Consider the following 27,284-nt stretch of genomic DNA (forward strand, 5'->3'; position numbering starts at 1 on the left):
CCTCCCTCCCTCCCTCCCTCCACCTACTCACTCATTCATCCACCCACCCATCCATGCACCCACCCAACCACCCATTCATCTATCCATCCATTCATCCACCCATCCTTCTATCCATCCATCTACCCATCTTTTCATTTGTCCATCTGTTTGTCCATCTACCCATCCATCTCTTTATCCCTCATCCATCAGATACTGGAACATTCCAAGTCCCATGTCAGGTTTGAAGGACCCATTGCTTAACAAGAGCAACAGAGCACTTCCCTCATGACCTTATCTTGATCTCTTAGTTGTAGGTACTAGGTCTGTCCTAAGAGACTTATCTATGGAAATAACCATGTACCTTTTCTAGAGGCAGGGATGACTCCTTCTAAATGATCCCTGGGGTGGAGCGGGTTCAACAGTCCCTCTGATAGGAAGTGTTAAATTACCTTTATGGTCATTCCTTAGGTCTGACCACTCTATCTCTTACTGCTACTTTCCTGCTGATTATAGAGATGGTATAACTTCCCTTTTTTATTTGTTTTTTTTTTTAATTTATTTTTGAGATACTCTGTAACCTGAGCTAGAGTGTAGTGGCATCATTATAGCTCACTGCAACCTTGAATTCCTGGGCTCAAGGGATCCTCCTGCCTCAGCCTCCTGAGTAGCTGGGACTATAGGCACGCACCACCACAGCTGGCTAATTTTTGTATTTTTGGTAGAAACGGGGTCTCACTCTATTGCTTAGGCTGGTCTCAAACTCCTGGCCTCAAGCAATCCTCCCGTCTCAACCTCCCAAAGTGCTGGGATTACAGGCGTGACCCACTGTGCCCAGCCTGTTTATTTTTTTAAGGACTGATGATAGGTAGGGGGAGAATAAAAATCTGAACCACCAGCCTGGCTCATGCGAAAACGCAGCCCATTGGGAATAACTGTGTTCCCCTCCCTCACTCTCCTCTGCAGGCCGACTTTGCCGTCGAGGCTTTGGCCAAGGCCACTTACGAGCGCCTCTTCCGCTGGATACTCAGCCGTGTAAACAAAGCCTTGGACAAGACCCATCGGCAAGGGGCTTCCTTCCTAGGGATCCTGGATATTGCTGGATTTGAGATCTTTGAGGTACAGCCTGGTGGGCTCATGACAGCCGTGGTCTTCATTCTCCGGGCTGAGGCTTTCCCTGGGAGAACCCATGACTCTGGAGAAAGGCAGGCAGGTGGCCCCAAAAGGCTGGGAGGCTTTCTAGTTAAGGTTAGATCCTCGAGAGCGTAAGAGACAGAAATCCAGCAGGGAATACACTACCCTGTGAAACCGAGACGGCTGGAGGTCCCACGGGATCCCGTAGGCAGGGCCTGCTCTCCTGCCGTCTCTGTCTGCCTCCCTCCGTATGGCTGTACCCTCAAGCTGGCTCTCTCCTCATGGTGGCAAAGTGGCTGCCACAGGTCCAGACTGCCTCTCAGTAATCCTGGCAAAAAAGAGCACATCTCTTCTCCAACATTTCCAACCCAAATCCTGGAATTGGGTCTCCTTGACTCTTACTCACCTGAGTTGGGCCCCACACTGTCACCTCCAAGCCAAGCACTATTCTCAGGATCTTGCAGTACTTCATGTAGCATAAACGTGAACATTGGGTCCCATACCCATGGATTGGAGGAAAGTTCTCAGAGAAAGGAAAGGTCTTCGGATGGACAGATATCTGAAAAGATGCCCACTGCAGAGTTACTCTCAGTCTCTGAGTGTCAGTTTCCTCATCTGTAAAATGCAGGTGGTAACGTGTTTTACGAGGTTATTCTAGCCATAGATCATTGCAGAGATAGAAGAGAGGAACGTCCTTAAAACAAGGTGTGAAGGGGTCACGCACGTGGGAAGAGGTCAATCTTGCCCGCACTGGTGGGCTCTAGGCAGCATGAGTTGGGGCCCAAGCCCACTCTGGGCGCGGAGAAGGCAGAACGGGAGCTTGTGGAGAGGCTGTCCGGGCCGTGGGGCGCTGTCTGGGGTGGAGCTTCCCTGGGGCTCCCCGTCCTCTGACTTCGCACGAGATGCTCACGTCCCCCCTCCCCACCGTGTGCTCAGGTGAACTCCTTCGAGCAGCTGTGCATCAACTACACCAACGAGAAGCTGCAGCAGCTCTTCAACCACACCATGTTCATCCTGGAGCAGGAGGAGTACCAGCGCGAGGGCATCGAGTGGAACTTCATCGACTTCGGGCTGGACCTGCAGCCCTGCATCGAGCTCATCGAGCGGCCGGTGAGGGCCACGTGGGCGTGTGTGGCCCGCGTCACACTTACACTCATGTGCGGCCTTCATTCAGCGGACATGCGACGCTGCACTGTCTCCACGTCCGCGGCTTCCCCCATCACCAAGCCCTGAAAGGCTATAAACTGAATCTCGGTGAACTAAATCATAATTTCTGTTAATCCACGTCTTAATGTCAGTGGTATTTTCTTTCTTTATTTCTCTCTTCCTTATATCTCCCCTCCCCTTCCTTCCTTTCTTGTCTTCCTTCTTCCTTTTTCCCTTCCTTCCTTTCTTCCATCTCTTTCTTTCCCTTCTCGCTCCCATTCATTCATTCCCAAAGGCAGCAGTCTTCATTTTGTTCACTGATGTATCCCAAACTCCTAGAACCATGCACATAGCAGGTGAACAATTAATAACTATTGAATAGATGTTTACTGAGCACCTACTATGTGCTACCCGCCCCTCTTTAAGGGGCTGGGGATATAACCATAAATGAGGTGGACATTGTCTCTGCCCTCCTGGAGGAACAGACAACAAAACCAGACAAATAAAGCCACTAACATTCCCAGTAAGGCCAACGCAGAGAATGATTTAGGGAGGCCCACTTTGGACAGAGCAGTCAGGAAATGTTCTCTGAGGCTGAGTCCAAAAATTAAAGACCATTCCAGCAGAGGGAACGGCATGCACAAATCTGATGGTGCTCCTGACACCTTAGTTTAGACTGTCTCAGCCACAAGGAAGTGCTTTACTCACAGGAGCCCTAAGGAGAGGTGTAAGTCAAGCAATGAATTAGTTTGCAAGAATTGGGAAATCTTTGTGGGTGTGTGTGTGTGTGTGTGTGTGTGTCTGTGTGTGTGTGTGTGTGTGTTGCCCATGGGCGCGGCAGCAAACATCGTGATCTGTTGTTAGCACTGCCTTCCATTCCCTGTACTGGTCCACTGGCCACAGGGGAAGCTAAGGCTAGACTTGGGGGCGTGGGGGGTATAGACCCGTGTTTATATGTGGGCAAGTACAGCGACAGAGCTCGCGGATGCCTGTGCGCTGCGTGCGCGTGGCCAGCTGTCCTGGCAGACCGCAGGCTCGGGTGCCCTGTGCCTCCCTCTGACCGGCCCTACTTGTCTCCCGCAGAACAACCCCCCAGGTGTGCTGGCCCTGCTGGACGAGGAGTGCTGGTTCCCCAAAGCCACGGACAAGTCTTTCGTGGAGAAGCTGTGCACGGAGCAGGGCAACCACCCCAAGTTCCAGAAGCCCAAGCAGCTCAAGGACAAAACCGAGTTCTCCATCATCCACTATGCTGGGAAGGTACCAGCCGCGGTGCCTGAGTGGGCGGGCGCTCAGAGCAGGAGAAATTTGGGAACGGCAGGACCCCAGGGCTGGCTGGGAACGCCACAGGCGTCTGATACACGTCAGATCCCAACCAAGTCCTATGTACGAGTTGTCAGAGCATCCGTAAGGCCCAAGATTTAGCCTGTCTAATACGCTGCAACCAATCCTGGCTTCTTCAGAAGCGAGGCCATCTGACCGGTGGGGGGCCCTCGGCAGGTGGACTACAACGCAAGTGCCTGGCTGACCAAGAACATGGACCCGCTGAACGACAACGTGACTTCCCTCCTCAACGCCTCCTCCGACAAGTTTGTGGCCGACCTGTGGAAGGACGGTGAGGGCCCCCTGCCCCCCGTTCCGGAGGCGCTCTGAGCTGGAGAGCGAAACGCCCAAGTCCTCCACCCTGTCCAGCCCCCGCCGCTTCCACACCTGCCCCGGAAGGGGAGCCCTGTGCATGGGGGTGGCGCGTGCTGTGACGTCCTCTTGAATCATCCAACCTCTTCCTGAGTGGGGGCCCCCAGCCCCTCCACCCACATGGGACCCCAGGGAGAAGGTCCTGCGGTGAGGGCTCAGGCAGCAGGCGGCAGAAACAGCGCGCCAGGCGTGGGGAACTGCACCGCCCCAGCTGGAGGCAGAAGGACTTCACTTCCGTCTGGGCTCTGCCACCTGCTAGCTGTGTGGTCTGGACATGTCACTTAGTGTCATTAAGCTTTCAAATCCTCATTAGTAAAACTGGGGGAATAATAGTTCTGCCTTTCCTTGGCGTACTGTGGGGGTTAAATTAGCCCAGAGGTGCTCAAACCCGAGCACACGCCAGGATTGCCCGGAGGGCTTGTTGCATGAACCCCAGGTCGCTGGGCGGAGGTTCTGACTCCGCAGGGGCGGGTGGGGCCTGAGAATGTGCCTTTCTAACAAGCTCCCAGGCGATGCTTCTACTCCTGGTCTGGGGACCACACTCTGGTTCCCTTCGAGAACCGGTGAGCCGAGGGTCGCCGTGAGGCGCTGCCGTAGTGAGGATTGGAGGCGGTGGGGTTCGCCGGTTCTGTGCCCGCTCTCAGCGTCCACAGTAGGTTTCATTCTTGGCACAGAGCCTGAAGGCCTGGGGCGTACAGGCCTGGCCTGCCTTGCCTTAGGCTGGAAAATACTGCAAGGGGGCACCAGCCGTGCCAACATTTACTGAGTGCCAGCCATTGTGCCAGGCCCCGGCCTGGGTGACCGCGTCTCACCCTGGGGCTGTGTCACCCCTGGGGCTCACAATGAACCCAGCCAGGGCCTCCCCTCGAGGAGCCGGCAGTCTTGTGGGACAGACAGTCACGCAAAGAGATCATCACACGGAACCCAACTGAGTACAAGGCGCAGAAACAGCGCAGTGCGAGGCTGGTGGGTTGGGCTTGGCGCACGCACAGCACCTGCTGGGCTGGTGGAAGTCTCCCTTCTGTTCTGAAAGGCAAAGAATGTCGTAATAACAACAATAATACCTACTGTTTGTCGAATACTTACTAACGTACCGGGTTCCTATCTTGGAGAGTTTGCTGAAACTTCCTCCTAGAATATTCTTTTCCTGGATACCTGTGTGGTCACTCACTCATTTCTTCCTGCTCTCTGCTCAAATACCAGCTAGTCAGACAGAATCCCCCAACCTTATCGAAGACAGCATCTCTCTCTCCCCCCTTACCCTGTTCTGTTTTCCTGAGCACAGCTTGGAATATTCTAGACTCATGTATGTGGTCACTATCTCCTTCCGTTAGATATCTACACAATGTAATGGGGGAAGAGGGGTGTCCCCAGGGTCTGGCACGCGAGGGTCTCTCAATGACTGACTGTTGGTGGAGGGAGGATCGGAGGCTGGCAGGGAGTGAGCACTTTGCGTGCCTTGTTTGCTTGTTCCTGCCCTGGGAGGTAGATGCTTTATTACCTTCAGTTGTAGAAAGAGAAACTGAGGCACAAGACGGTAGAGGCCAAGGTGAGTCAACAGCAAGAGCAGGCTTGTCCCCCGGGTCTCCGTGACAGCATCAGAGGGAGTTTGTTCTTTCTGCCACTCGGGTGCTCTCGGGATTTCCCGAATGCACAGCACTGAGAGATCCGTCCCCCACGTGCCTCCCCTGACCCGCTGCAGAGGGACGGGGGCGGTGCCCACTGAGGGGACCCGGGGCTCCCAGAGCGTATTCTCCATGTGGAGCTCCCCACCCCACGCCACCGGCCCCCGGCCCTCGGCCCTGTCCTCTGGCTGTGCGGGGTGGGAGACCAGGTGGGCCACAGGCTGACGCTGCTCCTGCCGTGCCCCGCAGTGGACCGCATCGTGGGGCTGGACCAGATGGCCAAGATGACGGAGAGCTCGCTGCCCAGCGCCTCCAAGACCAAGAAGGGCATGTTCCGCACGGTGGGGCAGCTGTACAAGGAGCAGCTGGGGAAGCTGATGACCACGCTGCGCAACACCACGCCCAACTTCGTGCGCTGCATCATCCCCAACCACGAGAAGAGGGTGAGGCCTGCCGGCCGCTGCCGGGGCTCCCAGCTCGGGGTGTCCTGAGCGGTCAGACCATCCCCAGGGACTGTTGCCCACTCCGGCTCCATCTGCCATGGGTGGAAGGTCGTGAACTTAGGAACCATACCTTGAAGGCAAAAGGAGGCAGGAGAGGAAGGGAGAGTATATCCAGAGGCTTTCCAGCCAGGGAGCTGCCGTACAGGGCACTCGGCCATGCATTCATTCATTCATTCATTCATTATCCCGGCAAATATTTACTGAGCTCCTCCCTGCGCTGGGTGCTCGGGATACAGCGCTGGGTAAACTGTGGTCCTCGCCTGTGGGTGCTTGTGATCTAGGGCAGGGATCTCAGCTGGGGACGGTCATGTCCTCTAGAGGACGTTTGGCTATGTCTGGAGACATTTTTGGTTGTCACAACTTGGAGGGGGGGATGCCTCTCGTGGGTCGAGGCCAGGGACGTGCTACGCGTCCTACAGTGCACAGGACGCCCCCAAAGCAGACAGTTATCCCCGCCCCCAAGATGTCAGTAGTGCTGAGGTTGTGGGAGACCCAGGGGGAGAGGGAGACACGCAGCTGACAACCGCGGTACAACGTGGTCAATTACGAGGACACCAAAGAGCCAGAGCCCCTTCCCCAGCCTCGGGGCTCCGAGGAAGCTTCTTGGCGAACGTGAACTTTGAGAGCGATAGGCCTCAGCTCGGTGGAGTGCAGGGCCCGGGATGAGCAGGAACGTAGGGTGAGAAATGAAGGATCCGGGCAAGAAAACGCTAGGCGGGTCATCTTGGGTGTTGACACGTGAGGTGTGAGGCAGGGACTGGGCGAGATGAGGCGGACCGGGGAGGCAGGGGCTGGATCGCGGAGCTCCTTGGGTGCTGACAGAGTGTGGCCTTCTCTGGGGACACCACTGGGGGTGTTTAAGCAGGGATATGATCAGATTTAGGTTTTAGACCAAACGAGGGGACAGAGGGAGAGGCAGGGCTGGTCGTCGTGGTTGTCCAGGCAGGAGCACGTGGTGGCGAGTGGATAGTGGAGACGGTGGAGGGGCAGAGCAGTGGGTGGACTGGGAGATATGTGGGAGGTAGCAGCCCTAGAACCAGCGGTGGACAGGAAGTGAGGGAGAGGCGGTGACAAGGAGGAAGGCTGTTTCCAGCCAGGGGATGTTAGTGCCACCAAGTGCAAGAGAGATCACGGGATAACCAGCACCAAAGAGAGGGGATGAACCCCAGAGAGGGTGCGCTGCTCTGCCCCTTACGCCCAGCGAGCCCGCGCCTGGGCTAGCCCCCGTGGCCTAGCGGGGCGGGCCATCCAGGTGTGAGATCTGGGGCTTGCTGCTTCTGAGAGCCGGCCCCGTGGGCCCACTGCCCTCTCCTGCCTTTGCAGTCCGGCAAGCTGGACGCGTTCCTGGTGCTGGAGCAGCTGCGGTGCAACGGGGTGCTGGAAGGCATCCGCATCTGCCGGCAGGGCTTCCCCAACAGGATCGTCTTCCAGGAGTTCCGCCAACGGTGAGCCGCGGCCCGGCGCAGGTGGGGCGGAGGGACGGGCGCTGGGGCGCGCTTGGTGACTTCTGCCCTGTGTTTCAAGCTACGAGATCCTGGCGGCGAATGCCATCCCCAAAGGCTTCATGGACGGAAAGCAGGCCTGCATCCTCATGGTGAGCCCCGAAATCCGACCGTGACCTCCTGCCCTCTGGCCACGCTGCCGGCTGCTGCTCCGGGAAGGACCCTGCTAGACGCCCCGCACCACTGGCCAAGTGGTGCAGCTGCAAACATGAGCCCTTCTCTCCCTTCTATCTGCAGATCAAAGCCCTGGAACTCGACCCCAACTTGTACAGGATTGGGCAGAGCAAGATCTTCTTCCGCACGGGGGTTCTGGCCCACCTGGAGGAGGAACGAGACTTGAAGATCACAGATGTCATCATGGCCTTCCAGGCGATGTGTCGCGGCTACCTGGCCAGAAAGTAAAGATGGCTTCCTACATCCTAAAACCTCCCCACAAACACAGCCAGAGTCACAGATACTCGGGGGGCTTTCTGGCCCCGTGTCCTGATTCCCCGATTCTAAGAGGCTGTCTGCTTTTTAGGGGCACCATGGACTGAATGGCAGCCTCCTCTCGAGGGGGAAGAAATGCCTCCACTTTAAGTGAATGCCCCAGTTATGAGTGCAGGGCGGGAACAAGTTATGACCATGGGTTCTGGAGTTTTAAACCTGGGTCCTTGTCCTGGCTCCCTGACTTAATTTGCTGATGAACCTTAGGCAAGTTACTCGACCTCTCTGAGCTGCAGGTTTCTTCGCTGAAAAATGAGCATTATTTTTCCTACCTCATGGAATTGTTCATCAGGAGTCGATGAGATAACGCAGGGAAAGGGCTTAGAATGGTGCCTGGTTATCGTTTCAGAAGTGTTAGAATATGATACAGTATTTGAGGAAAGAGTATTTGGCTGTATCTATATCCCAATGTCCAAATGGGATTCAAACGTGTGATGCCCCATCCGTTTTGTGAAGCCTGGGGCCAGGCACGGGCTCAGGTTCCTCAATGAAGGTCACACCCTGAAGAGGACCTCAGGGGCTGGTGGAGTAGCTGTCTGTCTGTCCAGAGTGTGTGTTGTCGCTGGGGACAGACTGTGCCCTCAGCCGCAGAGCCCCGAGTCTATCAACCAGATGCATTGCTGAGTGGATCCATCCGGATGGTTAAGGCCACATCCAGGGAGCTCTCAGTCCAGCAACAGACCCCTAACTTGCCAAGTTTCATAACTCAATTCCGTTGCCATCCCTCCTGCCTCCAAAATAACCGGGGTGATTTTATTCTTGAAGTTCACCCACGTCCCAAGCAGCAGCTGAGCAGAGAAAATAGGGTCATGCTCCCCATTCTGTGGCTTCTCAAACTCAGTAGCCCTTAAACGGGAAGAGTGCTGGTTCAGCGTTAGGGTCTGAGATTTCCGAAACGCAGCTGAGGAAAGGCGAGTTGTGTCAGCAGCAGCTGGCACAGCTGGGGGTGTGCAGGACATTGGTTTCCCAGGTGTGTTGGGATCACAGCTCCGAGTCCAGGGCACTGGGGGAGCCTTGGGCCTTCCTGGCCCCCTAAGAAAAGCTCTCGCCTTTAGACTACGAAGTGGTCTGTGCCCGGGCAACATACCTGTGCTGATGCTCAGAGCTTCCAGAAGCATCTGAGCTGGGGAGCACAGGGGATGTCCCCGTGCGGTTCAGGGTGCTGTGGACGACGGGGGGGCCTCACGCCCTGCCTCCCTCTGCCCCAGGGCCTTCGCTAAGAGGCAGCAGCAGCTGACCGCCATGAAGGTGATTCAGAGGAACTGCGCCGCCTACCTCAAGCTGCGGAACTGGCAGTGGTGGCGGCTCTTCACCAAGGTCAGTGTGGAGCCCCGGCCCCCTCCCGGAGGCCACCCTGCCTCCTCCCAAGCCCCAGCCCTGGTTCTTCGCTCCGGACACTCCGGACGTGGGGCAGGACATGGTCCAAAGTGGGTGTGGGACTCGAACTTTGCCCGTGGCCCGACGAGGCCCTTCCCCTTTGGCATGCGGGTTACAGCTGCGACCTTAATGCAGAGCTTGTCTGTCGCTGCTGGGGTCTCTCCTGCTACCCTTGTGTAGCCGTAGCCACACCCACTTCCGTCTGTAGCCCATCTCCGTGTCTATGATTTTGCTGTTTCCAGAACGTTACGTAACTGGAGTCATACAGGACGCTACCATTCGGGATTGGCTTTCTGTCACTCAGCATGGTTCTCCGAGCGCCAGCCCGATTGTTGCGCGTGTCACTGGTGCATTCCTCTTCGTTGCCGGTGGAGGCAAGGCCCTGGGCACAACTGGTCCCTGCGGTGTCACAGGTTGCACCATCCCAGTGGCACAAAGACAAGCTCTGCTGCCATAGACCAGGCTTCCTCTCATGTGCCCTTGAGTGCGCAAATTGGCACAAACCTTTTTCACTGAGCAGATATTTATGTGAGCGCCTACTGTATGCCAGGCACGTGCTAGAGGCTGGGAATACGGCTGTGAACAGACGGTGCGGTCCCTGGCCTCATGCACGTTCTAGGCGGCTGGGGAAGCCGACAATGAGCAGATTATCACAGAAAGAAAACCCACAGCAGCAAAGTGATGGGTGCGTGAAGGAAGCCACCGTGTCCACAGCGGGGACGTCCTGGTGCCACACAGGGCTTGAGAATAAGGAGTTAGGAGTCGGCCCAGGGGAGGACGGCGGGGTTGCTGCTTTTTGGAAACACCATCCTCATTGACCCAACTTCTGAAAAACTATCCTAAGAAAACTGTCTTAAATAAAGGAAATCAGGAATTAAGGGCATTCCTCACGGCCTTGTGTATAGTAGCGGAACTGCTATGTCCAGCACTGGCAGACGGATGAGTTCAATGGTGGCCCCTCCACCAAGGGGGTGCTTTTCAATATTAAAAACGATGGCTTGGGCTTCACAAAGCTGTCAGGAAAAAAAAAAACAAAAAACAATGGTGACCTACATAGAAAGTTGTAAAAATGATGCAACAGCATGAGGTGATAAATATCTTATCATTTTAACTGATAAAAACAGCCCATGATGCTAGGCAGTACGATTTCAAGTGTAGTTTTTAAACACAGGAAAAGAATCTGGAAGGAAATGCAAGAGTTCTAATAATGACTGTGATAGGGAGGTACGACGCGAAGGATTTTTTTTTTCCTTTTGTCCTTGGAAAGAAACATCAATTTTCAGCAGTCGTTCTCACTTCAGGCGGCTGTAAAGTAGAGAACCGCCTCCCTTCTCCCTTCATGTTGTACCTTTTTCTGTTGCTCTAATTTCGAGTCCCTCAATCTAGCCACTGTTGATGTTTCGGACTGAATAATTCTATGCTGTGGGGACCGTCCTGTGCGTTGCAGGATGTTTAGCGCATCCCCGACCTCCACCCACTAGATGCCAGGAGCACTCTCTCCCCCCGTGGTGACACCCAGCAGTGTCTCCAGACAGTGTGCCCTCTGGGAGGGGGTCGTGGGGAAAAATCGTCCCCAGCTCAGAACCACCGATCGAGTTTATTATGCAAGCATATCGCTTTGCCGCCAAAACAAACGATGGGCTGGCCGTGTGTGCGCAGGTGAAGCCGCTGCTGCAGGTGACGCGGCAGGAGGAGGAGATGCAGGCCAAGGAGGACGAGCTGCAGAAGACCAAGGAGCGGCAGCAGAAGGCGGAGAGTGAGCTCAAGGAGCTGGAGCAGAAGCACTCGCAGGTACCCGGGGGCGGGGGGTGCACGGCTGGGGCTGTGGGGACGGGGTGGCAGGACATGGTCCCCTGGGGGTTCACCAGCCTTCTCCCCACCCTCCACGTGCAGCTGGCAGAGGAGAAGAACCTGCTGCAGGAGCAGCTGCAGGCAGAGACAGAGCTGTATGCTGAGGCCGAGGAGATGCGGGTGCGGCTGGCGGCCAAGAAGCAGGAGCTGGAGGAGATCTTGCACGAGATGGAGGCCCGCCTGGAGGAGGAGGAGGACAGGGGCCAGCAGCTGCAGGCCGAAAGGAAGAAGATGGCCCAGCAGATGCTGGTAAGGCATCATGGGGGCTGCCCGTGGTGGGTAGCAAATCACTTGACCCTCACTGGGGGCCTGTGAGATGCATCTGATGATACATGTCCCTGCTGGACAAATGAAGAGACTTAAGGCTTGGACAGGGATGGCCATCAGCCCAAGGCCACAAAGCTAGAGCTGGGATTTGAACACGGGTCTCCTTGAGAGCCCATTCTGCTCTACTGCCCTGCCTTTGGTGTGCTGGTACCTTTTCTCCTAATAGCAACCCTGTGTGAAAGGTGATTGTATTAGTTAGCTATTGCTGCGTAACAAAACATCCCAAATGTAGCAGCTTGAAATAACAAATATATATCTCACAAGGGAATTTGGGAGTGGCTTTGCTGGGTTGTTCTGGTTCAGGGTCTCCCGTGAGGTGGCAGTTGAGATGTCAGCTAGGGCTGCAGTCATCTGAAGGCCTGACTGGGGCTGGAAGACCCACTTCCGTGCAGCTCACTCACATTGCTGTTGGCAGGAGGTCTCAGTTCCTCACCATAAGGCCGTCTCCACAGGGCTGCTTGAGTGTGCTCCCAAAATGGCGGAGGACTTCCGCCAGAAGGAGTGATCCGAGAGATAGGAGGGGAGGAAGCCACAATACCTTTTATGGCATAATCTCTGAAGTTATACTCCATCACCCTCTCCTAGTTTTATTTGTTGGAAGATATTAAATCCAGCCCACACAGGAGAGGAAGGGAATTAGGCTCTACCTCTTGAAGGGAAGAGTATCAAAGAATTTGTGGGTACATTTTAAAACCACCAGGATACCTACTATCCCCATTTTACAGATGGGGAGACTGAGGCTCCATGAAGCAAAGTAGCTTACCCAAGCCTCTTATTTCTTCTTGGAAGGAGACTACAGAAGTGTCGTCAGGCCCAGCCTCTGTGTCCATTAGTCCCCAGATCTCCATGAGAGTGACTTTGCTTTAAGCAGGGCTGTGATTCTCTTCCCTCCCCAACAAAGGACCTGGAAGAACAGCTGGAGGAGGAGGAAGCTGCCAGGCAGAAGCTGCAACTTGAGAAGGTCACAGCTGAGGCCAAGATCAAGAAGCTGGAGGATGAGATCCTGGTCATGGATGATCAGAACAATAAACTGTCCAAAGTGAGTGGGCTCCAGGTTCTGCATTAAAAACGACAGGCTCGCCAGGGACTGAAGGGTTTTGGGGATGTGGGACTTTCAGTATTAAAAGCAGAGAAGCCCTGAGCAAACCAGGACGAGTTAGTCACCCTTAGTCGGTAATCACTAACCAGCCCAACGATGGTGGGCTCGTTTTAGTTCTTTGAGCTGAATCTCAGCTGGGCCCCTGCTGTGAGCCAGGCCCTGTGTGAGGTGCAGTGCATACGCGGTGAAGGAGGACCCCGCCCTAGTGGGGGTTACTCTATTGAGACGGCAAATAACCATGAATTACCGTCATGATTAGGGTTCGGAAGGAAATGTTCACCGTATTGTAAGATGGAGTACCAGGAGGTAGAGGAAGGGTAGGGAAGGCTTCCTGGAGGAGGTGGCATTTAAGTGGAAACCTGAAGAGCGGTTAGAGAGAGGGGAGTGGAAGAGCATCTCAGCCAGTTGGCCCACTGTGCAAAGGCCCTGAGGCAGGGAAGAGCTGGCATTGGCAGGAATGGAAAGAGGGACCCCTTCAGTTGAACGTGCAATGTGAGAGACAGACTGGCATGAGATGAGAAATGGCCGATTTGGGGGAATTACGAAGGAACTTCTCTTTACCACCTAAAACTCCAGGTTGCTTTTGGTTATAACGTGGGTTTTTCTTTCAACCGTTTATATGGAATTACTCAAAGTGAAACCTACATCCTGGAGAAAAGATAAAAGCTAATGACATTTCTTTCTCTTTCCCAAAAAAGGAGCGAAAACTCCTCGAAGAGAGGATTAGTGACTTAACAACAAATCTCGCAGAAGAGGAAGAAAAGGCTAAGAATCTCACCAAGCTGAAGAACAAGCATGAATCTATGATCTCAGAACTGGAAGGTAAACCAGCTCCCCGAAGAGGTTTCCAGTGGGTATTTTTAAAACCAGGGAAATCAGAAGGGAAATTTGAGAATGGCAGATTATTCCACAAGGGGGATAACCCTATCAAAACTCCCCAAATCACCCCTAGTCGACAGTCACATTAGTAATAGATGGCGCTTTTCGCCAAGACTGCCTTTCCTCGCAGGTCACGGGCCAGCCGTGCCGGTTACGGGGGGAGGATGTGAATTTCCTCTGCGTGAGATGCCTGAGCGGGAAGGCTCGTTGCCAGGCGTCTTTCTGGTGGTCCCCTCTCCTGGAGAGCCCCTGGCTTTATTGCAGTGCGGCTAAAGAAGGAGGAGAAGAGCCGGCAGGAGCTGGAGAAGCTGAAACGGAAGCTGGAGGGTGACGCCAGTGACTTACACGAGCAGATCGCTGACCTCCAGGCGCAGATCGCAGAGCTCAAGATGCAGCTCGCCAAGAAGGAGGAGGAGCTGCAGGCGGCCCTGGCCAGGTAGTGGGCAGCGGGCGGGGCGTCCCAAGGGCACCTGCCAACTCCCAGTGGCTACCTTGGTCGAGGCGGCCCCAGGCCCTTGGCACAGACTTCATTTCCCAGGCCAGGCCTCCTGCGAACCCCACAGCCCTGCTCACACCCCCACATCCAAGCCGTTGACTTTCTTCTCTTCCCTCCAAATGCATCCTCTCTTGGTGGTCAGTCTCCCCTCCACCACGGCGTCACTGCTGCATCTTAGGTGCCCAGGATTTTCTTGTCTACGTCCCAGTTCTGAATTTCCAGTTGCCCAATGAGCCTGTTTCCATTGGCATCTCTAATGCCCTGTGTCTAAGGCTGGCATGACCTTGTCCCCCAGCCCCCTTCCTCAGAGACCTCTCTTTTTGTGAATGTCAGTCTCCGCCCACCCATGGCACACGGCAGCCCTCAGATTCTGCCAGTCCTTCGAAGTGTGTCCCCACCTGTTTCCTCTGCTGTTCCCTTTTCCTGGCTCTTAGCTGGCCTCACGCTAATGGCTTCGCACTGGGGATACTGCAGCAGCAACGAGGAACTGTTACCTGCTCACGCGCTGCTAAGTACTGCTTTCTGGCAGTATCTTTGCAGACACCTTTCCTCCACTGGGGAGGGAGCTGAGCCTCCCAGAGGGGAAGGGGCGGGTGCAGGGTCACTGTGCTTGTAAGAGGCAGAGCTGGGATTCGAGCCCCAGCGCTTTCTCGCTGATGCCCTGGCGCTGCCCTTTCTCTCCGAATCTGTGCTGCGTGACAGTACCAGGGTGATGGGGTACAACGTCACTCTGGGGTGTGAAGCTGCTCGTAACCCTTCTCCAGCTTACTCGGGAAAAGCCAGTTTGTGTAGCTGGGCCCTGGGAGCCTGCCCGCCCTCTGTGGTCTCGCCCAACACAGCCATTCGCTTTCCCTCTTGGTGCTGAGCGGTCAAACCCAGTGCTTCCCTCTCTCCCGCCCCTGTGCCTTCCCTCAAGCTGTTCCTTTCCGTCCATCGTGGTCAAACCCAGATGTCAGCTCCACCCCATGCCGGGAGGGAGCTCTCCTTCCAGAAGCTCTGCCACTTGAATGAGGCTTCTCACAGCCCACCCTGACCTGCGGTCGCTGCCCCCACCAGACAGGGGGCCCTGGTTTGAACACATCCCCAGGCAGTGCCTGGCCAGGCGCTGTGCATGGAGCGGGTGGGTACTCGGGCACCGAGCAAAGAAAGGACAAATAAAGCCAGGGAAAAATAACTTCCCGACATTCAGAAGACATCTATAAAGCCCCTACCGTGCACCGGGCACCTTGCTAGTGTGAGGCCAAGGCCTTGCATTCTTACACGCACGTGAGCGCACACACACACGCACACATACGACCCTTGGCACTCACGTCCTGTGTAAATCTCCAAGCCGTCCAACGTAGCAAGAAGCAGTCCTCTGTGTCTTGGGGACATGGGTGGAACGTGTTTCGATGTCTATGCAACGCAAGTGCCTGATCCCAGAAAATAATTTTTGGCCGGCGTTGTGAGAGAACAGGGGGCCAGGGGCCCTGGGGGCTTCATTCTGGGGGTCCGTCCCTGGCAGGCTCGATGATGAAATCGCTCAGAAGAACAACGCCCTGAAGAAGATCCGCGAGCTGGAGGGCCACATCTCGGACCTCCAGGAGGACCTGGACTCAGAGCGGGCCGCGAGGAACAAGGCTGAGAAGCAGAAGCGGGACCTCGGGGAGGAGCTGGAGGCCCTGAAGACGGAGCTGGAGGACACGCTGGACAGCACGGCCACCCAGCAAGAGCTCAGGTGCGAGGCCACCGCCCCTGCCAGGCCTTACACATCTACCTTCCTGCTTGCACTTTGCTATAACTCATAGAAGCATGAATATTTCTAACCATCTTATTTTGCACCATGATATAGTACGTACTCAACTAGAGAGCGATTTGACATTTAAGGAAAATCGCCCTACTCTCACCATAGCTAGCATTTTTGAGTAATTCCTTCCTGTTTTTCCATGTGTGTATAAGTAAATCTTTAAGCTCTAATCTCCAAGTATGTGTTTAAGATTCACTTCAAATAAACAGACAACAGCAACAACAAATCACCTGCCAGATAACGAATGCTGACTCTAGTGAAACTAGGTCATGTATTCATTCAACAAACATACAAATGTGGTTTGATGCATCCTGTGTCAGGTGCTTTGCTAACACTATATACCCTGAGGTTTACTTCCCACAATTTGGGTTTTGTACTACATCACCCTCAGGTACCCAGAGGCCAGCACGATATTCTCTTCCCTTTCCACCTGGCCAACGATACAGAAAAGCCTAGTGCAGTGTTCAAAGTATGGGCTCAAGGTCGGGCTATTTGGCTTCAAGTTCTGGCTCTATCACATACTCACTGTGACACCATGAGTAAAGCTGCTCATCCTCTCTTAGCCTCAGTTTCCTCATCTGTAAAATGGAAATAGTAAGATACCTGCCTCTTAGGATTGCTCTGAGGATTAGATGAGATATATAAAGACTTAGCTCAGACCTGGCATATAGTAAGTGCTCAATAAATAAGAGCCAGTATTAATACTTGAGGAACATTTTGCAGTTTATAAACATTCTTTCAATAATATTACCTTGTGTATTTGTTTGCCAGCCTTTAGAGAGATTCTGGGCATGTAATATGCTCATGCTCCACATTTTGCAACTGAGGAAATTCCAGGTCCAGAGAGGTTAGGTGAGCGACCCAAGGTCACACAGCTAGGGTGGGGTGGTGATGGGATTTCAGCTCTGGGTCCTGGCGGAGCTCTCGCTCCTTTGCACAGCACTGTGTGAGGGAAGCCTCCGTCTCCACCCGATTGCCATCCCCTGTGTTCTTCCTGTCCAGGGCCAAGAGGGAGCAGGAGGTGACGATGCTGAAGAAGGCCCTGGACGAGGAGACCCGCTCCCACGAGGCCCAGGTCCAGGAGATGCGGCAGAAACACACACAGGCGGTGGAGGAACTCACCGAGCAGCTCGAGCAGTTCAAGAGGGTATGTTGCGATGCTTTTTTGTGACATAAAATAGCACTGTCTCAGCAGCCTGAAATAACCACATGTGAGAATCTGTATGGAGAGGAATAGCAAGTTCTACAAGGCTCTGATAAGGACAGCAGCTCACATTTATTACATAACACAGCTTCCCATACATTATGGCAATTAATCCTGACAACCATGCTAGGAGATGGGAACTATTAAACCCATTTTACACATGAAGAAACTGAGGCCCACGGTGCTAGGGGTGAAGAGACTCACCCAAGGTCACACAGCTAGTAAGTGACAGAGCTGTGACTTGCCACTGGGCAGTCTGGCTGCAGACCTGCCACCTGGCCTCGACAGGGTAGGGGGCACAGGACACTGTTCCTTGGAGATAAGCAGAGGTTTAGTGAAACTTCTGGGAGGTGCAACAAAACTTCAAATCGGGAACATTCTGTCCATCTTAATGTCTCTGAAGAGTGGAGGGAAATTGTCATGAGTTGATTTTACCGGCAGAATGGCTCTCTCTGGCATAGTTTGGGAACAACTATTGATAATTTAATCATTCTTTCTCCTGTTGTTGGGCTCTTCAGCCGGGTTAAATAGCACTATTCTGAATGCTTTATCTTGGGTGCTTTGATCTCCCTTTGGGGTATTTCCTTGTACTTCATTCCCAGGGTGAGTTTTTTAGCCTGTGAATTCCTACTGGACTTCTATCCCAAAGCCTGAATCATACCACCCCCCAGTGTTGTTACGTAAAGACGAGCGCTTTACAAACACTAACTCATTTCATTTCACTGTGGCCCTTGTTAAAATCCCAGCATCCAGGCCTCCCCTTGCTCCCGATGGCGGTGGTCTTGGAAGCGCCCCCTGAAAAACATCGTAGGAGAAAAGCACCCTCACTCTCCAAATAAACAAACAGATGCATGTTCACACCCCCTTAGTATTAGATTATTAAGTAAGAAATGTCCGATTTCCTTAAGTACTAAGTTTGACAGTTGGTATCTCTGACATTTCACTTTGACACTCTTCTTGACTTGAAATGAGACATTTCAGCCAGGTGCGGTGGCTCACACCTGTAATCCTAGCACTCTGGGAGGCCGAGGCTGGGGGATTGCTTGAGCTTGGGAGTTCGAGACCAGCCCGAGCAAGAGTGAGACCCTGTCTCTACTAAAAATGGAAAAAATTAGACAACTAAAAATAGAAACAAAAAATTAGCTGGGCGTGGCAGCTCATGTCTGTAGTCCCAGCTACTTGGGAGGCTTAGGCAGGAGGATCCCTTGAGCCCAGGAGTTTGAGGTTGCTGTGAGCTAGGATGACGCCACGGCACTCTAGCCCAGGCAACAGAGTGAGACTCTGTCAAAAAAAAAAAAAAAAAACAGAAAAAAGAAATCAGAGATTTCATATTTAATGACCTAATACTTGACAAGAAGGATATAAACATGAACCTTCAAGATCTTGTCAATTCTTTCTGTAGTTTGGACAAATCAGATTTTGCTGGTTATAACTATGACATACATTTCCTCATTCAATTGTCTTTTATTATGTTCAAAAGTTACTTTTTCTTTTTATGTAATTTAACCTGCGTGGGCTATCGCCACCTTAAGAAACGATTAGGCCTCAAGGCAACAGTCAGATGCACACATCCCTTTTAACTTTGTGGCTGGAAGTTGGGGGCCCCAGACAGGGTCACTTACAGTCCTCAAGCCAGATGTTCGCTGGACAGGAGCAGGGGTCGGAAGCCAAGTCCCGCATTCCTGGCCAGGCCTGTTTGAAAAGACTTGGCTGTTAACACCGCCAGCCAACGGCATGTCCGCTCCTGACCTGCACGAGGCAGGTAGAGGCTGTGCACCTCTGCCCATCTCAGCCGCAACTCGAGTTCTGACGCGGAACGCGGGTTCCACCAGCTTGTTGGGGGAAGCTTTTAACCTCAGTCCTACTTCAGCTCCCCTGACCTCTACAGAATTTTGCCACAGTTCTGGGGGCTTAGGCTGGGCTACTGTTTCTGGGGAGCCCAGGTTCCGTGAGGTCCCCCAGGGCGCTTGCTTAACCTATTGTTGCTGCTAAGAGGTGCCTTGTCCCTGTCTGAGCTCCCGCAGCTCTTGGTCATGCTTGGGGCAGAGGAACGTCTTCTGAGGGTGCCTAGACACTAAATACTACCTCCTGGGGGCTGTGGGGCAGCTGAGTCACCAGTGTGTCCTCTGCTCTGGGGGTCCACACACTTCTCTCGAGCTTCCTCCCTCCTCCCTCCTCCCTACAGCCCTGGGGGAAGCCCCCTCCTCTCTCTTGCTTTTTCCTAGCATGGTTTTACCCGTAGGGCAACTCACATGCTGACAGGAGCTGGTTCGAGAAAAAAACTTTCCCTTAACTGTAACAGAAGAGCAGTGTAAATCTGACGGTACACTTGAAGGACCAACCATAGGCAGGGAAGTGTGACTGCCCAACCTACAGGGCCAGCCACCACTCAGATCCGGCCGACTACTGCCTTGGAGGAAGGCAAGACCCCTGCTTCCAGATCTTTAGTTAGTTTTTTGGGTGTTTGTTTTTTTTTTTGGGTGTTTGTTTTTTTTTTTTTTTAATTTGAGGATCTCTATCTGTAGTCCAGGCTAGAGTGCAGTGGTATCATCATAGCTCATGGCAACCTCCAACACCTGGGCTCAAGTGATCCTCCTGCTTCAGCCTCCCGAGTATCTGGGACTATAGGCATGTGCCACCATGCCTGGCTAATTTTTAAAATTTTTTGTAGAGACGGGGTCTTGCTATGTTGCCCAGGCTGGTCTCAAACTCCTGGTCTCAAGCAATCCTCCCGCCTTGGCCTCCCAAAGTGTTGGGATTACAGACATGAGCCACTGTGCCTTGCTTTAGTTTGTTTTTCTAAACTCCCAATTATTGAGGTTATATGCCGTGAAAATCAGCAATTTTAAGCGTACAGTTCAACGAATTTTAAGAAGTGTATACATTTGCATAACCACCATCACAGTCGTGATATAGAACATTAGAGTTTTAAAAAGAGAAGCTGGGAGTCCAGATTTTTATGTGAAATTTATTAAAATGTTGGCAACTAATTTTGTTACAAGTACTGAATGGGTCCCCGGGGACACGACAGCAGGCTGGACGCAGCTCACGGGATGCTGGTTTGCAAGCCCCGAGCTTTGGGGAAACAGAATCCAGATGGTGTGTCCCCGACCTGCTGGGTCCCTCCCCTGAGGCGCTGAGCAAGGTCCCTGGAACTACCTGAGGAGGGAAGGAAGGCGCTTCCCATGGGAGAACACTCCCGCACAGCCGTCCCTCCGCTCTGCTTCCCCGGCCAGGCCAAGGCCAACCTGGACAAGAACAAGCAGGCGCTGGAGAAGGAGAACGCGGAGCTGGCGGGCGAGCTGCGGGTGCTGGGCCAGGCGAAGCAGGAGGTGGAGCACAAGAAGAAGAAGCTGGAGGTGCAGCTGCAGGAGCTGCAGTCCAAGTGCAGCGACGGGGAGCGGGCCCGGGCGGAGCTCAACGACAAGGTCCACAAGCTGCAGGTGAGTCCCCAGCTCTGCAGGGAGAAGGCTCTTCCCAGCTAGCCCAGGGTGCTCTCGCTGCAAAGCAAGTCGTTTCCTCCAGTTTCATTCCTTGAGCGACGGAGACGCTCCCCCTGTTCCATTTAATCTTCAAAAACCTTCGTCTGCTCATTTCACAAGTATTTATTGAGCACCTGCTGTATGCCAGGCACTGTGCTCAATCCTGAGATGGAACAGTAAGGAACATAATGGACACTGTCCCTGCCCCAGTAGATGTCCAGTCCAGGGGTCGGGGGAAAGACATTAATAAATCGCACAAATGAGCGTAAAATTACGTGGGAAAGGGTGAGACACATGATGCCATAAATAACCAGGGGGCCTGGCCTGGGGCAAGAGTCAGGAAAGGCCTCCCTCAGGAAGATGGATAATCTGATGGATAAATAGAAGTCTTCTGGGCAGAGGGGACGGGATGTGCAAAGGCCCAGTGGTTAGTGGAGGTGAGAAGAGACAGGTAAGGCTAGTATAACTGCAGTGCTGAGTTGCAGGGGGTGGGAAGGGACATGCCACAGAGTGGGACTGGAGAAGGAGGCTGTCAACAGGTGACGCATGGCCTTCAAGGCCCTATCACGCGTATGCTGGGCTTCACTTCGAGTGATGCCAAGCCACTGAAGGGTTTTAAGCTGATGAAAGACATGGTCTGTTTATCTTTGGTCTTACTGAGCTCAGAATAGTCATTTGGCCTGAGTTTCCGTTCATGGGATATGGCCAGACTTTGGATAAATACTTAATGTGCTCTCAGCCTGGGACCAAGGGGCAGGGGAAGCACTGAGTGTGATTTTTTTTCCACGTTTTGCTGCCCTAATGCCAGCAATGTCTTGGAAGAGTCGAGTCGAGATCGCCCGTATCCTCACTGGCAATGGGAGGAGAGGGAGGGTAGGCTGGAATCTCCAAGAGGACCTGCTCAGAGACACCAGGGGCTGGACTAGAAGGCAGAGAATGTGTAGGCGGCTTCTTACCTTTCGGGTCTGCGTCTTTGATTTTGGCCCTAAGGGTCAGTGAAAGGGTAGACAGCAGGGGTGAGGAAGGGGGTGCTGGGGACAGCACCTCTAGGACTGTCAAGTCCCGTCCCGCATTCTCCCCTCCAGCCCTAGGGCGTGGACCAGCCCAGAGCATCCCTCGGACCCACGGCTTCATCTCTGCCAACCTTGGCAGAGACCCAGGATCCGCCCAGTGGGCTCAGGGCCTAGTCGATACAGTTGTGGCTGTAATGGGTTCTTAGAACCACAGAGTCCAGGGCCAGGGGTCCCGGCGTGTGGCTATGGACTTCCCTTCGGGGCCACAGTGTTATCATCAGGGTCCCATACTTCGCGGGTATTTTCTCAATCAGTGGACACCACAAGTCCTTGCCTACGAGGGTACGGCGTGTTTTGGGTAAAAAGGGCTCCTCTTGCTTAACGAGGATCCCGTCCTAGAGGTTTTGACGAACCAGTCTCTCTGCACCCTCAGAATGAAGTGGAGAGTGTCACGGGGATGCTCAACGAGGCGGAGGGCAAGGCCATCAAACTGGCCAAGGACGTGGCGTCCCTCGGGTCCCAGCTCCAGGACACCCAGGTGAGCGTCCTGCCCCATCATCCAGTGGACCTGGGGTGCAGCCTCCCTCAGGTGGGTCCCTGGGACCTCCGCGTGTCCCTTTTGTAGGAGCTGCTTCAAGAGGAAACCCGGCAGAAGCTCAACGTGTCCACCAAGCTGCGCCAGCTGGAAGAGGAGAGGAACAGTCTGCAGGACCAGCTGGACGAGGAGATGGAGGCCAAGCAGAACCTGGAGCGCCACATCTCCACCCTCAACATCCAGGTGCCTGCCACGCGTCCTGGCTTCGGTCATGGGACCCTCGACTTCCTCTTTGGGCCTGGAGCCCTGGCGTGTGATCAGGGGCTCTGCCGGGGGTGAGCGCCGGCACCACGGCGCTTGGCTGGCCGGCTCCCCATGCTGTTGGGTTTCTCCAACGAGGAGAAGGTGGCCTCCACTTCTCAGGGCCTGGGGGGCAGGGATGGGGCCACTCATGGCCCTCCTCTCACCTGACCCCGGACGCTGCCATTTCAGCTCTCGGACTCGAAGAAGAAGCTGCAGGACTTTGCCAGCACCGTGGAAGTCATGGAAGAGGGTAAGAAGAGGTTCCAGAAGGAAATCGAAAACCTCACCCAGCAGTACGAAGAGAAGGCAGCTGCTTATGACAAACTGGAAAAGACCAAGAACAGGCTTCAGCAGGAGCTGGACGACCTGGTCGTCGATTTGGACAACCAGCGGCAACTGGTGTCCAACCTGGAAAAGAAGCAGAAGAAGTTTGATCAGGTGGGCCTTGGGGTGTTCCCCGCCTTCCCAGACACTGGCTGGGGGCGTCAGGTCTGCGTGGCACCAGGCGTGGTGGGCCTTGGGGTGTTCCCCGCCTTCCCAGACACTGGCTGGGGGCGTCAGGTCTGCGTGGCACCAGGCGTGGCTGCTGTGTGTCTGTGTCCCATCCCCCCTTTGCTGGAAGCAATGGAAGGCTACCTTGTCTGGCTTTGGGAGGCCACAGAACACTGAGGCCACCACAGCACAGTGAGGGCAGCGCAGCAGCCTCAATGACAGTGACTTTTCTAGGTGCCGCCACCATCACGACGGCCACCGGCATACACAGCGATGCCATAGTTTCTAGCCCTGATGTGAGGTTCATTTATTCACTCAACAAGTATTTATTAACTACCTATTGAGTAATCCAAGCTATTCATTTTCTCCCCTCCAAATACCACTTTTCCAACATTTCATTATGTATAATTTCAAGCCCACAGCAGTTTCAGGAATTGTACAGTGAACACCTACATAGTCACCACCTGGATTCAGTCTCTAATATTTGACTGTATGTTTTTAATCACATATTTATTTATAAGGCTGAATCCCCTATCCAATGTGTCCTTTGGGCACGTTTCAAAGGAAATTACAGACATCCGTACACTTCCCCTTCCACACCTCAGCACTGCATATTAACTAGAGTTCATTTCATAAATATAATTTTGCTGCTTTTGAGGTAAAATTTACATACAACGAAATGCACAGATCTTAAGCGTATACTCAACCAAGTTCTGAAAAGCGCATATACCCATATGCGACGCACACCCCTCAGTACCAACTTTGAATACATGTCACCCATATTTAGTAAATATGATTTCGTTTACAGGGGACTCAAGGTTATTCTAAAAACAGTGTAGTGCAGTATCCTACGTAGTGTAGGATTTTTGTGTTGACCGTGCTGTTTGGAGGTCCCTGTGACTCACCGGTCTTTGCTGAATTCTGGAAGTCTGGGTGTTGGATGTTACAATTTATAATATACGGCTCTGTCTCTCTAAAGAGACGAGGGTTCGTATGGAACGTTCTCTGGGTTGCTTTCCCAGGCAGAGAGCTAAGTGTGTACAGGCCCACCCACACCTACCCTTTCCCCACCGTGGCTCACAGGGCACATTTGTGAGATAGCTGCTCGTGGCCATGAAACTACAAAAGAACAACTGGCCTCTGGCAGGACTGAATGTCACTCCGACCTCAGTAGCAGCATGTTCTAACCAACGTGGGCAGCTTTAGTGGTTTCAAAGCACGAGGACCCAGCTGTGCTTTCTGGCTCTACAGCAGAACGATCTAGAAGTCAGAAAGCGAGAGCCTTATAAACAACTCCTGCAGATAATCGAAGTCGCGTGTGTCTGCACCCGGATGAATGCAGTCGGGCGCAAGGCTTCTGCTCCGTATCTGCAATTCAGTGACAATAAACTTTGGATATGGCGAGAAGTCACCCCTGGGTCTTCTGTTGTCTTGTAGTTGTTAGCCGAAGAGAAAAACATCTCTTCCAAATACGCGGACGAGAGGGACAGAGCGGAGGCGGAAGCCAGGGAGAAGGAAACCAAGGCCTTGTCCCTGGCTCGAGCCCTGGAAGAGGCCTTGGAAGCCAAAGAGGAACTCGAGAGGGCCAACAAGATGCTCAAGGCCGAGATGGAGGATCTGGTCAGCTCCAAGGATGACGTGGGCAAGAACGTAAGTGGCTCTGTCTTTGCCCGTCCCCGTGTCACCGACCCACCCTGAGTTTCCCACTTTCCCGGGAGTGACGATGAGGAATGGAAGGCGGCAGCTCCCCAGGCAGGTGCAAAGGTGGGGAGGGCGGGTCGGAGGGGAAGGCTCGTGTCCGAGCTCTTGGGGGCCGTCTCCGCTCCGGACACGCATCCCGAGGGAGCCCCTAACGAGCCGCCTCTGGCCGCGGGTTTCTCGGGCGCCTTTGCGGAGCCCAGCCTCACGGGAAGGCGCTGCCACTCGGCCAGGTCCATGAGCTGGAGAAGTCCAAGCGGGCCCTGGAGACCCAGATGGAGGAGATGAAGACGCAGCTGGAAGAGCTGGAGGACGAGCTGCAGGCCACCGAGGATGCCAAGCTGCGGCTGGAGGTCAACATGCAGGCCCTCAAGGGCCAGTTCGAGAGAGACCTCCAGGCCCGGGATGAGCAGAATGAGGAAAAGCGGCGGCAGCTGCAGAGGCAGGTGAGCCCCGCGGGGGAGGGTGGGGGGCGTCAGTGGCCCATTTCCCTCCTCCCCCCACCACGCTCGGGCTGCGTGGGGACGGTTTTCTCTCCTGCAACCTGGGGATGAGAAGCCCACCGCGCAGGGGCTGTGCTGGGGACGGAGTGCCGCCAAGCGCTGGCGGAGTGGCGTAAGGGACTTCTCGGGGCAGCCGGGCAGCGCACGTCTTTCCTCACTCAGCTCCACGAGTACGAGACGGAACTGGAAGACGAGCGCAAGCAGCGTGCCCTGGCGGTGGCGGCCAAGAAGAAGCTGGAAGGGGAACTGAAAGACCTGGAGCTTCAGGCCGACTCAGCCAGCAAGGGGAGAGAGGAGGCCATCAAGCAGCTTCGGAAACTGCAGGTGGGTGACGCCTCGAGCTCCGGGCATGGGCAGAGGGAGGGCACGGCCCCCCCAAGGCCAGGTGGTCGGCAGAGCAGGTTCCAAGAAGCAGGCCGACCTCTGCCGTCGGTGTCAGTGGAGCTGGGGTCTTTTCCTTCATTGTTTAGGTTTTGGTGGCTGTTTCCCGCCCTGGCTGCTGCCCTCAGACTACATCAGGGTTCAGCTTCTCAGGCAGGTCTTCTGAGCCCATCTGAACAGTGTCCTCAGGCACCACTGGCCACCTGAGGCTGAGGGCCGTGCCCGTGCAACGGGGCCTTCTCTGGGATCGGCTGCAGAAACCTCGGCCGGGCAGAGAACTTGGTGAGTAGGGGCATCTTCGCTCACCCTTGCTGTCGACTCACGCAGGCTCAGATGAAGGACTTCCAGAGAGAGCTGGAAGACGCCCGCGCCTCCAGAGATGAGATCTTCGCCACGGCCAAGGAGAACGAGAAGAAGGCCAAGAGCTTAGAAGCAGACCTCATGCAGCTACAAGAGGTAAAGCCTTCCTCTTGCTGGGAAAGCCCAGATGGGGACACTGTGGTAGCCACCCTCGGCAGCCCAGGTCTGCGCAGCCAGATTTCTTCCCCTCCGCCGTTCCAGATGGGTGGACCCCTAGCAAGAGCATGGACAGACACCTGCCTGTCTCCTCTGATGTATTTGTGGGGTCTCCTCTGAGCTCAGAGGAGGAAACTGCATTTTCAAGGGTGGCTGTAGAGACTGCACGGCCCGGTGACAGGAGCAGGGTGGACTCTTGGTGGAGCGTGGCCTAGCCCTGGCAGACAGCAATCTTCCTCCCCCTGCCCCCCACCCCAGGACCTCGCGGCGGCCGAGCGGGCGCGCAAGCAGGCGGACCAGGAGAAGGAGGAGCTGGCGGAGGAGCTGGCCAGCAGCCTGTCGGGAAGGTAGGGAGCCACATGGGGACGAAGAGGGGGGTGTCCTAGACTCAGAGGACAGGCAGAGGCATCCCGGACCCCCATTTTAATGCCGATGATGGCAGAGCCCTCACCTGAGCTCAGGAATGGGACAGATCCACGGTGGCGACAGGTTTGTTCCTCAGGGTTTTCACTGGGACCGTGGCCAGTTCCATTTATTCTGGGTGGAGGGGGGGCTGGGAAGCATCGGGGAGGAGAGAGCTGGTCCAGAGCCCAGTCCTGGCTCCACACTGCTGTGACTCAGTTTCACCGTGAGAGAATGAGGCAACCCTGAGGTATCACTTCTCCAAGGAGAGGGGTGTTTTCTAAGCTGGGGGAGGTAGAGGCCCCCACCACGGCTGTGACTCCCCCAGGAACACACTTCAGGACGAGAAGCGGCGCCTGGAGGCCCGGATCGCCCAGCTGGAGGAGGAGCTGGAGGAGGAACAGGGCAACATGGAGGCCATGAGCGACCGCGTGCGCAAAGCCACGCAGCAGGTGAGGGCAAGGGGGCCCCAGGCACCACAGCAACTCCGCCCCAGCTCTCGCAAGTAACAGGGTCTGGTTCTAAAGTCCAGCGCTGGTTCAGCGGCACGTGTCGCGGCTTCCTGTGTGCGGGGGGAGCGGGGGAGGAGATCTGACGGTAGTGACCCAGCACCCTTGCCCCACTCCGCCTGTCAGCTGGGCGCCCTGCGTCTCATTTGCCATTTGCGGGCCAGGGCATGTCTGCGATATGCCTGGAGCATCCCTTGGGCTGCTCCTTCAGTGCAGTCCCCAGCCCTGAGCCCTGGCCTCTTGACAGTGAGCCCTCCGCGAGCAACTGCGTAAAGACTTTACTGAGGGCCAGCTCGACGGTGGGTGCTGGGGACCATCGTGTGACCCGAAGCCCCTCACAGTGCAGGGTGGGGACCAGGCACGGGAC

The 27,284-nt window shown here is 54.7% G+C and overlaps 1 protein-coding gene across 1 annotated transcript in view; it reads left to right on the forward strand.

Annotated features, from left to right (window-relative positions):
- The window catches only part of LOC105813086 (myosin-11), a 45,844-nt gene that overhangs the window by 9,877 nt on the left and 8,683 nt on the right, over positions 1 to 27,284 (forward strand). The window contains exons 5-30 of the mRNA XM_012647685.1: positions 943 to 1,095; positions 2,047 to 2,220; positions 3,340 to 3,513; positions 3,754 to 3,868; positions 5,823 to 6,016; positions 7,400 to 7,521; positions 7,601 to 7,670; positions 7,816 to 7,976; positions 9,273 to 9,381; positions 11,101 to 11,232; positions 11,335 to 11,541; positions 12,521 to 12,658; positions 13,417 to 13,540; positions 13,862 to 14,033; positions 15,598 to 15,810; positions 16,882 to 17,026; positions 20,320 to 20,526; positions 22,012 to 22,116; positions 22,204 to 22,356; positions 22,606 to 22,854; positions 24,346 to 24,558; positions 24,840 to 25,052; positions 25,272 to 25,433; positions 25,818 to 25,946; positions 26,265 to 26,353; positions 26,737 to 26,860. Of these exons, the coding sequence (XP_012503139.1) occupies positions 943 to 1,095; positions 2,047 to 2,220; positions 3,340 to 3,513; positions 3,754 to 3,868; positions 5,823 to 6,016; positions 7,400 to 7,521; positions 7,601 to 7,670; positions 7,816 to 7,976; positions 9,273 to 9,381; positions 11,101 to 11,232; positions 11,335 to 11,541; positions 12,521 to 12,658; positions 13,417 to 13,540; positions 13,862 to 14,033; positions 15,598 to 15,810; positions 16,882 to 17,026; positions 20,320 to 20,526; positions 22,012 to 22,116; positions 22,204 to 22,356; positions 22,606 to 22,854; positions 24,346 to 24,558; positions 24,840 to 25,052; positions 25,272 to 25,433; positions 25,818 to 25,946; positions 26,265 to 26,353; positions 26,737 to 26,860 (4,047 nt within the window). The remainder of the gene's footprint in view (positions 1 to 942; positions 1,096 to 2,046; positions 2,221 to 3,339; positions 3,514 to 3,753; positions 3,869 to 5,822; positions 6,017 to 7,399; positions 7,522 to 7,600; positions 7,671 to 7,815; positions 7,977 to 9,272; positions 9,382 to 11,100; positions 11,233 to 11,334; positions 11,542 to 12,520; positions 12,659 to 13,416; positions 13,541 to 13,861; positions 14,034 to 15,597; positions 15,811 to 16,881; positions 17,027 to 20,319; positions 20,527 to 22,011; positions 22,117 to 22,203; positions 22,357 to 22,605; positions 22,855 to 24,345; positions 24,559 to 24,839; positions 25,053 to 25,271; positions 25,434 to 25,817; positions 25,947 to 26,264; positions 26,354 to 26,736; positions 26,861 to 27,284) is intronic.

Source organism: Propithecus coquereli, unplaced genomic scaffold (genome assembly GCF_000956105.1).
Source record: "Propithecus coquereli isolate 6110/MARCELLA unplaced genomic scaffold, Pcoq_1.0 Scaffold27, whole genome shotgun sequence".
Classification (NCBI taxonomy): Eukaryota; Metazoa; Chordata; class Mammalia; order Primates; family Indriidae; genus Propithecus; species Propithecus coquereli.